The 12,221-nt window shown below is 40.4% G+C and overlaps 2 protein-coding genes across 8 annotated transcripts in view; one reads left to right on the forward strand and one right to left on the reverse strand.

The window, feature by feature from the left end:
- Positions 1-12,221, reverse strand: part of Lclat1 (lysocardiolipin acyltransferase 1) — a 135,149-nt gene that overhangs the window by 26,854 nt on the left and 96,074 nt on the right. The window lies entirely within an intron of this gene.
- Positions 2,429-3,921, forward strand: LOC116081174 (preferentially expressed antigen in melanoma-like protein 7). The gene is given in 3 exon segments (XM_031357812.1): positions 2,429-2,703; positions 2,705-2,888; positions 2,891-3,921. Coding segments are annotated over 3 exon segments (1,425 nt in total). The 5' UTR covers positions 2,429-2,493.

Genomic DNA, 12,221 nt, shown 5'->3' on the forward strand with positions numbered 1-12,221 from the left:
GGGGAGGCAACAGGGGTTTGTTCTTGTTGTTTTTGTTTGTTTGTTTGTTTTTGGGAGGGGAAACTGGAAAAGTAGAAATTTACATGAAAATAAAGAAAATATCTAATAAAAAAGAAAAAGAAAAAAGAAAAGCCTTTCATTTATTAGATATTAATATATCTAATAAACCGTGATATGAATAAACTAAACATATATTAATATATCTATTACGTTCAGTAAACGCTCCAAGTAGCTGGGTACTGAAGGACGCTAGTAAGGAATAGGAGAAAGGTGCACTGCACTGGAAACCAGAGGAAATGTTCTACCTAGGAAGATGTATAACCCATCCAGGAGGCACTGAGAACCTATGCTGAGCAGAATGGAAATAAATCTCAAGTTTAGTGCTTGGCACCTAACTGCACAAAACTGTGCAGTCACCATTGCAGCATGCATGGGGAAGGGCTCAGGAGGCTCTGCTCCTAGCTCAGGAGCTCCTGGGAACGAATGGCTGTATTTTTCTTAGGAAGGGTAGCTGCTGCCAAGTTCCCTCTGCACACACAGGAAACTCTAAAAGGACTTGGTAGGCTATGACTAGGAAGAGGACATAAAGGAGGGAGGGCACGTCTTCTCAGCTCCATACATATACGCAATGCATCTTAATCATGTGATTCTCAACTCTCATCCCCAACCCCAGCAGAGCAATAGCTCTACTCCTAAACAAGACATACTAGCTTGTCCTTTAGTTTCATCTCCTATAAACTAGATTTTCCAGTGCTGGGAGTTTTTAGAAAATAATCATGAGATAAATTTGACAGAAGCTTTATAATAAATCATTGATTAATTTTATCTATAAATAGATTAAGGGCTCCACGAGCCCTAAGATGTTGTATCTGATTTTTGATTTTAATGGTAACACTCAACATCAGGAGTGAAGTTTGAGGTGGTTAACTTGGATAACTGAGAAGAGGAGGAGCTATGCTCCATTTCACACTCCTTCCTCCCTAAAGGAAACTGCAGTAGTAGGCTGGCAGTAACAAGAGACTTAAAAGAAGGATAAACAGATGGCCCTTGTTACTCAAAATAAATGCAATAACTTAAAGTATCTAAACAAATACTATTAAAATACATGGAACGGACTATACAATCTTTCCTAAGTTTTATTTACTCTGCTGGGTAAACTCACCCTTCATAAAAGAAGTGATAGAAGGGGTGAAGAGAAGGCTCAGAAGGTAAGAGCACCGACTACCCTTCCGAAGGTCCTGAATTCAAATCCCAGCAAACACATGGTGGCTCACAACCATCCATAATGAGATCTGACGCCCTCTTCTGGTGCGCCTGAAGTCAGTTACAGTGTACTTAGATAAAATAATAAATAAATAAATAAATAAATAAATAAATAAATAGAAGTGATATACTTCAGCTCAGTTCTACAAACAGTATAATTCTGAATTGAGAAAGTCACATTAATAGAACTTTATAATACATTAACATAACGAAAGTAGGAAAAAGAAAATCAAAATCCTCTTTACTATTTTTCAGGATTCTGTCCTGTTCTTACTGTTCCATCCCTGTCTTTGTAAGGCACATGCTGGGATGTGGGGACAAGAGAGGAAACTAGAGTAGACAGTATTCGCCTGTCCGTGCTCAGGACTTGCTATTCCCAGTGGGAGATCTGGGAGCACAAAGGTAAACAACAGCTCTCACACCATTAATGGTGTGGTAGGAAAGATCACTTTGTATACCAGACAAGTCTTGAACTTGTGATCCTCTTGGTTCAGCCTCTGAAGGAGTTGAGATTACAAAATGGCACTGTCAGACCAGACTGAAAGAAACTGCCAAAGAAAAGCACGCGCCAAATTCAGTATATAAGGAGCATAGACATTCATAGACCACTTGGGACATTTACAACGAAGTCAAAGTAGTATGGTGCATTTTTAATTGTTTTTGTCTGCCTGTCAATAGCCTGTGAGCTCTATGCTAGCCAGTAAGACAGGTCTATATATCTTTTTTTTTTTTTACCTGTGTACTTTCATATATGTGTGTATGTGATGCTGGAGGACTTAGGACCTTGAACAACAACAAAAAAATTATCTCCTCTATCAGTTACTACAACATTCTAAATATACCATGCTGTTTTTAAGATCTGTAGAGAGTGGTGAGCAAAGAATTAAAGAAGCCTGCTATTCCACAGAACGTGGTAAAAATAGTTCCAAAAGCCCTCTCATTTGTTTCCATTAAGTGGTACAACATAAAGATTCACTACTTAGCTGGGCAGTGGTGGCACTCGCCTTTATCCCAGCACTCAGTAGCCAGATGGAGGCAGATCTCTGAGTTCAAGGCCATTCTGGTCTACAAAGCAAGCTCCAGGATAGCCAGGGCTATACAGTGAAACCCTGTCTTGAAAAACAAACAAACAAATACAAAAGTGTCATTAGAGCCAGAGAAGACACTCAGGTCCTAGGACTCTTGTCACCCGTGTCCTAATCAGGATCATCTCCCTAAAGATTCATCAGAATGGTCTTCTGTGCCCCACCCACACTCGTGAAGCTGGCTTCACAGAGACTGGTGAGGGATGAAGTATTGAATATCTCTGCTCTGGAGTACCTACCAAGGGAATTCTTCCTACCTCTGTTCAAGGAGGCCAACAGTCAAAGAAAAGCAGAGATGATTAAGATCCTGGTGGAATACTGGCCCTACTCTTGCCTTCATGTTGGGTTACTGATTTAATAAACCCAACTTTCAGATCTTCCAGGCTATACTGGATGGAGTAGACACATGGCTGAATCAGAAGTATCGCCCCAGGATGTGCAGGCTTCAAGTGGTTCACTTGAATGAATACCATGCTTCCTCGGATATGCAGGATGGAAGAGAGGGCAGAGACTACTTAGTAGAAACTATGCATAAGAAGCAAGGAGACACTCAAGATGCACAAGGAAGCAGCATTTGCGGTTGTTCAGTGAACTTTCTTTTATGTCTTCTCTGCATGAAGATAAACACCAGACACAGTTGTTGCAGTGGGCAAGGGAAAGAAAGGATTTCCTGCATCTGTGCTGTGAGAAGTTGGAGATTGGAGCAAGAGAAGTGTCCAAGGTCAGGAATGTGTTAAAATTTTTACAGCCAGAGTTCACCAAGGAGTTGGAACTGAATACAGTGGGGAATCTGTCCAAACTGGCAAAATTTGTTCCTCACATTAGCAAGATGAGAACTCTTCAGAAACTCATGCTAATACGAATCTTTGGAACAAGGACTTTCACACAAGAGAAGTGTAACGTCACCAAGATCCTTTCTCTGTTCCCCAAACTCAGCTGTCTCCAACATCTCACTATTGATGATGTCTATTTTCTCACAGCCCACATGAAAGAGTTGTTCAGGTGTCTGGAAGCCCCATTGGTGTCCCTTGAGATCACCCTGTGCTGACTCTCTCAGGCAGATTTGGAGTCATTTGCCCAGCATTGGAACTACAGTCAGCTTAAACATCTGTGTTTGAGAGGTGCCACTTTAACTTACTTGGATGTCAACCCTCTAGGAGATTTCTTAAAGAACGTCGCAGATAATCTGCAGACTCTGAACTTAGAAAACTGTAGGATGAGTGACTCTCAGCTCAGTAACCTTCTGCCTGCCCTTATCAAATGCTCCCAGCTCACTAGCATCAATCTGTATGACAACACCACCTCCAAGGATCCCCTGAAGAATTTTGTGCACCACACTACCAATCTGAGCCAGTTGACCACAGAAATGTATCCTGCTCTATTAGAGGTCTATAATAAGTCTAAGTATGTTGAAGCAGACCCATTTTCTCAGTTTTGTGCTGGACTCTGGGAAACACTCATGGGTGTAAGGCAGCCCAATTCAGTCTCCTTTGGTTCTTATTCCTGTTATGACGGTGATGAACGTTATTTTTATGAAGATGGTGATGTCATACATTGTTTGTGCCAGGAGTAACAACAGGAATATTCCTTCTGGATACTCAGATATTCCTAGGGACTGGTCTCTCACCCAGAGGACCCAAAACACATGGTTTTGGACATTTCTCAATGTGATGAAACAATGGTCTAAACTCCTGTCAGGACTGACTCTTCACTGGCTTTCTCCTATCTATGAAATTATGGTCAGATCCTGAAAACCTGATATTCTCTGTGATGTGCTTCTCAGTCATTAGTTGGCCCTCAAGATCATAGTCAGAACAGTTCTTTGACTGTACACATAATGTCTAACCTTGTTTCACATGACCTCTCAATGTGCAGTGAAGCTATTCTGACATTCCCCGTTCTGTATCTGCCTGGTGGGTGGGTCATGTGTAAAGTCTTCAAAGATGTATAGTCTTCAAAGTAGCAATGAATGCAAAGCCAAATCTTAAGGAAGGGAGTTTTCATGAATGAGCACCAGTTTGCAATCCAGGGTAGTAGCCAGGCTAGCAGGAGTTGTCTGTGCTTCAAAGATAGAAAACAATAAAGAACAAAGGAGTGGGGCATCAGCCACCTTTTAAAATCCTTTTCCTTTCTAATTCATTGTAGCTTAGACTGGCCTTGAATGCTTCATCCTCTTTCCTCTACTTAGCTTAATGAGGTTGCTGACAGATAACCTCCAAGGCCAGCTTATAGACCACCTGTGAGGCTCTGTTGTTCTTCAGGGCTCCCAACCTCTGATTGGCCTCTTGCATATTAAGGACTCCAGTAGTCTCTGTCCTCTCTAAAAGAATTGTCATTCCCTAGCAATTGCATAATAGATGTGCCTGAGTCTACTACCCAGTGTGTTCCCTTGCATCTCTCTATATAATCAGGTATCATTAAAGAATGCACACAAAAGAAAAAGAAAAAAAAAGGAAAACAAACAAACACAACAACAAATCAAACAAACAAAAACCACTTCTTATTGTCAACTTCAATCTCAGAGCTCAGCAGCTGGATACAGATAAACAGGAATAACCATGGTGAATGCTGTATTTAGGAATGTATTAGGACTATAATATGGTCCAGGCACTGAGTTAAGCTCTTCACACAGATGTCACAATCTTAACAATCATGAGGCAAACATCTTCATTTTACAGACTCAACAGGGGCTTTAAGTAACCTGATCACCAGTTTTTCAATAACCATAGTATTTATATTTCCAAGTTAAGTTATGGAAACTGTTCCTTAAATTGTTCTAAAATAAATTTAATTTATTTATTTTTATTTTGTGGCAGAAAAAGTGCCATAAGAACAAGTGTAGAAGTCAGAGAACAACTTGCAGGCTTGGTTTAGTTCTTTCCACTATATGAATCCCAGGCATTGAACTGGGGTCCTCACACTTAGTGGCAAGTCTCTTTACCTGCTAAGCCAGCATGCCAGCCCACTGAACCATTTGGCCATGCCCCAAACTATGAGAGCAACATTCATATGTCTGCTGATTGACAAATGCAAAACAAATTACATGTCAGTTATCCAGTCTGCTTGACGGAGGACTGAAGAGCAGGCAAGTTTTTAGAATATTAAACACTATTATAGCTTTGATGTCATGAATCTTAAGTGGATTTCATGTGTAACATAAGCAACATATTTGCCTTGGCTGGTGGTTTTATGTTGGCTTATTAGCACTTACCTTTTAAAACTATGCTACATGGCACCTTTAATTGTCTAAGTGTTTTTGCACAGATGACCATCAGTCATCTGTTGAATACATTTTTATGTCCTGAAACTTTTACTGAGCTTTGAACAGTGAGACACCAGGTGATGTGTCAAGTTTCCATCCCAAAGTAAATGCATTCTGCTTTTGCATCCCACTCTTCCAGGTAAGAGCCTGTCTCATCTCTTCCGGAATATTATGAAGCCCAATTTTATGCATGAGTGGGGAATAATTAGGTCTCCTGCCTCTTAGTAAGGTAAGTCAAATCTTTTATTCTATTTCACTCAATACTTTTTAAACACACAGAGATTTCTCCGTGCCACCCACAAAAGTGTTTTCAAGTAAAGGAATAATGAAGCTACTATCTCTACTCCCACCTTAAAAGAAACCCATGAAAAATGCTGGTTAAGAGTATTTTAAGGTCAATGATACAAGTTTAAAACAAATATCTTTTGAAAAGCTTTAAGTGATGATTTCAAGTTATATCTTCACCCCCAAATGTTCTGAATCACAAGTTTATGTGGGGTGAAGTATACAAAAAAAAAAAAAAAGTCCAGATTCTTGCAAATGGAGAAATAACTCAGCAGTTAAGAGCATTTGCAGTTCTTGCACAGGGTGTGGGTTCAGTTCCTTAGCACCTATGTGGCTGCTCACAACTACCTGTAACTCTAGTACAAGGGGTCCAATGTCCTCTTCTGGACTCTGCAGACTGCTACACATGTGTTACCTATAAACTCAATTAGGTGCAAGTACATACATGTAGTAAGAATTTTGGATTCTTTAAAAACTCAGTTATGTTATGTCAATGTTTTTGTTTTAATCCCAGGTGTAGGATATGAGGCTGCTTCAGTTTGTACACAGTCATTAGCTAGGCTTGTCTCATACCCTAGCAGGGAAGTAATTTTTTCAAGCTACAGATAGTTTAATTCTGGGAACTCTAGAGAGGGTGTAAATGGGAAAGCCCCAAGAGGGCCTGTGGAGGCTGCTGGCTGCTGGTTTGCGATTGCTGAATTTCTGGATATTTTGACGATGATGAAGATTGGACCTGCCCTAGGTACCCGATCCCTCTAAAAAGGTCTACATCCTCCTTTCCCTCTATCCTCTCTCTCCCACCTAGTGTTGCGTCCCCTTTCCTTCTATCCTCTCTCTCCCACCTACGTCCCCTTTCCCTCTATCCTCTCTCTCCCACCTAGTGTTGTGGAGTTGGGAGGGATTAGGGTGCAACAGTGTTAGAAGGTAGGTAGAGGCAGCTAAACTCCAACACGTATACATGAAAATAGAAATAAAAAATTTAAAAAATTAATCTAAACACCTGCAGGCAAAGCAGGTTGCAAAAGTTCTCTCAAGATAAACTATGAGAGTAGAAAGATTATTTCAGTGAAACCCAGTGTGCCAGCAAAACCACATGAAGGCTGATGTTCCTGGGCCCTCTGGCTCATAGGAAATCATAACCATCTTTCTTTCAAAGCAATAAATTTCTAAAGTAAAACTTAAAGTAGTCATCTAAATGTAAAAGCAGTATGAATCAAACCTCAGCTTCCATGTTTTATTACCAGGGACCCTTTCACACATGGGTTAAGGACAAGAAGGAATGTTGGCCTATCACTAAGCAGCTATAAAAGGATGAGACAAGATTAAAAAGAAAAATGTTAAGAATGGAGGGAGTAACTATGAAATGTTTGCCCACCCTTGCTGGCCATAGCAGCATGCACTTAGAATACACACTAGCAGGCTATGGTGGGCGACACTGAGGTTCAGCTTGGACTCCAAAGCCCACCTCAAAGTAAATACAAGCTCCTACCATGTACTTATACTTCCTATGCTTTGATTCACAGAGATAAAGCAGACACAATTATAAAGCAAAGCTACCTGTTTGGACATACATTTTTGTAAAAGAAACCTGGAGTATTTGGAGATGATTATCCTAACTTAATGATTCAAGGTATTCAACATCCCTCTCATTGTTCTCTTAGCCATCCTTAAATGTTTTAGCTCAGGAATTTAACATCTAGATTTTAAGAGTAAATATCGATTGCTTCCATCAACAAAGTATCTGTTACAGTTACAAGAATTTACTTTGGCAGTAATCTGGGCAGTTTGAGGGATTTTCTCCAACAGAGTCAAACCAATGCAGGTCTAGAGAAGGAAGGCCACTGTTGAGTTCAGGGTTCTGTCTCTGCCACATGTGCTCTACTCAGGGCAATGTGGCCAAGTTGCTGAGGATACTGGCGAGGGTACAGCTGAAAGGATGGAATATAGAATACAAGTGGGATGGGAAACGTGTGTGTGTGTGTGTGTGTGTGTGTGTGTGTACATATATGTACAAATGTATACACACATATATATTTTAAATTCAAGTGGATAAATCAGTGATGGGGTAAAATACACCATACCATGGTGAGTGGTGGTTTAAATGAGAATAGCCCCCATATGGCTCATATATCTGAGTGTTTGGCTCCCACTGATGGACTGCTTAGGAAGGATTAGAAAGTATGGCATTCTTGGAATAGGTATATTACTCAAGTTTCAAAAGCGCACACCAGGCCTAGCACAATCTCTCTCCTCTGTTCTCTCTCCCCCTCTACCCCTCCCTCTGTCTCTCCTTCCCTCTCTCTTGCCTTTGTGAAGAGTCATGGTATCTCTTCCCAACAATAGAACAGTAGCCATAATTAACTACTTAGTTAGTTAATTATATATATATACATACATATATATATATATATATATATATATATATATATACACGCATATGTGTGTGTGTGTGTGTGTGTGTGTGTGTGTGTGTGTGTGTGTTGGGAACCATGAGAGCCCTGAGATAAACATCCTGCCCCAGCTAATTGAGAACCCTGAGATTAACATCCTGCCTGACAATCACAAGGATCCGGCTTGGCCCTGAGAAAAGAACATTCACGGAAATCCACCCCCTCCCCACCTGTCACCCCGGAGCTCAACCCCAGAAGATTTTGTAACTTTCCATCTCCCTCCTTCCTCTTCCCCTCCCCTCCAAGATTTCTGCTTTAAATATGCTCTGCTCCACTAAGTAAACGGCTCTTGACAAGCAATGCTTCCTTGAGTCCTGTCGTCTCTCTCGCCCATTCTTTATTCACAGGTTGTGACCCTCCTCGTTCCCCTGAATAACTTGACCTGCAGGCCAGGTCATTCATCATTCTCATATATATATAGCTTGTAGGCAATTTGACATCAGTATCCATTTAGAGAAGCCAGAGTAAATGCTGTATATGAACTAAGTAGACACAATAGTATATAGACAAGATAAATAGTGGACTGCATTATTGTATGAGTATTGCTGTGGCTAAGAAAACAATGAGATAAATATTGAATACCTTAAGCCATTACATTAAGATAATCACCTACAAATATACTTCACTCTGTTGGGCAAGGGAAGTTATCTATCTGTATATAATATTTTCCAAGTTGATACTCAAGGATCAATAACCTAGTAGAGAATTCTGATATATTTCCTAGTGTTCTTTCACGCAACATGGTTGTAGTAGGTTTGTTATTTTCTTCAGTCATGTTTTATTAAACAGGTTAGCACTACTACCCTATGTGTGCAGCTGGGGTGGGTGCTTGGGTTGGGTGGGTAGGTAAAAAGAAGAAGAAAAGCACTGAGGGGAATAGCAGAGTTGAAGACAGACCCATGATTCTTGTCCCAAGGTCTTAAGATACAATAGTTAACACATACATAACTTGAGTGGCTCAGCTGTTGAAGTCCAGAAGTGACTCCACAGTGGCAGCTAATGCACTAAAGGAATTAGTAAGGAAGGTTCTCAAGAACTAAATGGGGGTACAGATGTGGCTCTGTAGGGAAAAGTACAAAAACACCACAGAGATTGCAGTACACATCTGTAATCCCAGCACTCCAACACTGGATAGAGATATAAGAACTGGAGACAGGAGAATTGCCTAGCACCTTTGTGGGCCAGCTAGCCTAGAGAATATAGCACAGAAGCAGAAACAAGAGCAGCCCTACCTCAACAAGGCAGAGAAGGACAGACAGACAGACAGACAGACAGACACAGACACACACACACATATCATATTTAAAAAGAGAAAAGTAAGCAGAAATTCCATTTGATCAAGGAACTTTACTCCTGGATTACAATGGAATCTTAAATCAGAATAATAAGAGATACCTCTGTGTTCATGTTTATGGAGTCACTATTCACAATAACCAAGTTGTGGAGTCTAACTAGGTACCCATCAACAGGCAAATGGGTAAAGAAAATGCTATATAACACAATCCCCTAAAAGAATGAATTATGTCATCTACAAAAAAATAGATGAAACTGAAGATTATTGTATTTAAAATAAACCAGATCCAGAAAGACAAATATTGTATCACGGGTTTTTTCACATGTAGTCTCCCCCCCTCTCCCTCTTCTTCTCCCTCTCCTCCCTTTCCCTCTCCCTCTCCTCCCTCTCCCCCTCCCCCCCCTCTCTCTCTCTCTCTGTGTGTGTGTGTGTGTGTGTGTGTGTGTGTGTGTGTGTGTGTGAGAGAGAGAGAGAGAGAGAGAAGTTTGAGAAGAAAGGGACCATTTGGAAAGGAGACAGGAGAGGATAATGGTGATGATATAGTTGAATGTCATGTTGAAGGCTAGGGAGATTGCTCAGTGGAGAAGAGTGGTCGCTGTACAAGCATAATATCTGAGTTCAAAACCCCAAGACCTACATACAAGGTCAGTCATGGTGGCACAAGTGCCTACAAAAACACTATGCTCTCCAAGCCATACTTAAAAGAAGTGATTCTGGTTACCTGAGCCCTTTTCTCTTCATCAGCAAGCCCCCTTACACATAACTCCACTTGCACCATTTCGCTCCACTCCACTTTGGCTTCTGGTACTTCAGTCCTATGCAACTTATTCTCTAAGGTCACCAGAAATATGGTTATTGTTGTTCTAAAAGGATTCTCTCAGAATTTTATGTCCCAGGGTATTTCTGGCTCCTAGAAACCAGATGTCTGAGAATGAACATACAGAAAGCATACCCATCATTTGTGTGTAACCAACCTTGCAATCAGACCCATTACTATTGAAAAGATTGATTCAGATCAAATCAATGCTTACAGATATAGAATGTGACCACTTATAGAAAAGACAAGGTTTTTCTATCTCCGTTCATTTTGTAAAGAGATAAATAAGGCATTTCTTCAATGACTCTTGCCTAGCATCTTTGGAATGAAGATGAATCATACTCTACTGTTCTACGTCATCACAGCTCTGTAAATATCTCACTTGTAACTCAAAGGAGATGTAAAAATCATGAGGTATAATTACTTTTACTGGGTCTCCTTAAATGGAACATAATTACTGCAGAAGTCTGAAAACAAGGTACTATTTTGGGATAATGATGAAGATGGCAAAGCCAAAATCAAGTAGTAAATGCTTAGAATATAAGAAGAGGCAATCTATTCACCCGTCCTGAGAATCTACAGTCAGAGCTGCTGCCTTTACAAACGGCATGGTTTCATAGTTCTTTAACTTTCTGTTTTGCTGGAGGTTAGACTTCCTGGCATGTAAGACTACTTTTGTAACTCAGCTCCTCTGACTCTTTAATATCAAAGATCAACCCTGGGTTCCAGCCTGGCCAGGTCAGTCTCTACACAATATCTCTAACTGAGCAACTATGCTCTCCCAAATTTTCCATTCAAATCATCAGGACTTCTAATTTAACTTCTGGTTCCCTAATTTTATCTCTTATGCTGCTTGTAATAAAGGTCCTTCTCTTCTCAGTAACTCTATGTATGTCTGTGCATTGAGACGTGTGCACACATTGGGTGCACATGAACATAAACGTGTAGTGTCAAGGCCTGCGTTTTCCTCAATCAGTTTTAGCTCCATTTTTTAAACACAGGGTCTCTTGCTGAGCCTTCACACTCATTAATGGACACATTAATGCTCGACAGGCTGGACACAAGGCCCAGACACTCTTCTATCTTTGCTTCCTGGGTGCTGAGGTTACAGGCTTGTGCCACAGTGCTCAGTGTTTTATGTGGATGCTGGGGAACCAAACTCAGGTCCTTGTGTATGTACCACTGGATCAGACACTGTACTCTACACACTGATCACACCATGGCACTTTCTACCATTGGATCATACACTGTACTCTGCACACTGATCACACCATGGCACTTTTTACCACTGGATCAGACACTGTACTTTGCACACTGATCACACCATGGCACTTTGTACCACTGGATCAGACACTTTCTAAATGTGTTCATCACAAATTCTTATGCTGATGCTGTCAACAGCATCCTTTGATCATGTGACCCTAACTATAAGACAAAGGCCTTGAAAGGAAGGCATACTATTATTCATTAAAATTAAACAAAACTATATTTACAAAGACATTTTTGTTAGAATATTTACATATATATACCTTCAATCTATACAAGTATAAAAATAGCATATCCAGACATGCTTTCCATAGCAGATTTCTCTTTCCCTGAACTCTCTACTCATCTTTCAAAGCAAAGCAAAGTCCCAGTGTTTCCAAATTACTTCAGATCTTGCCACTGACCATCGCTGAAGTATTCAAATGAGCCTCCATTAAAAATAACATAGAAGTCACTACAATTTACCTGAATTAAAAAAAGAATCTAATAATAGAATAAA

This window comes from Mastomys coucha, unplaced genomic scaffold (assembly GCF_008632895.1).
Source record: "Mastomys coucha isolate ucsf_1 unplaced genomic scaffold, UCSF_Mcou_1 pScaffold6, whole genome shotgun sequence".
NCBI lineage: Eukaryota > Metazoa > Chordata > Mammalia > Rodentia > Muridae > Mastomys > Mastomys coucha.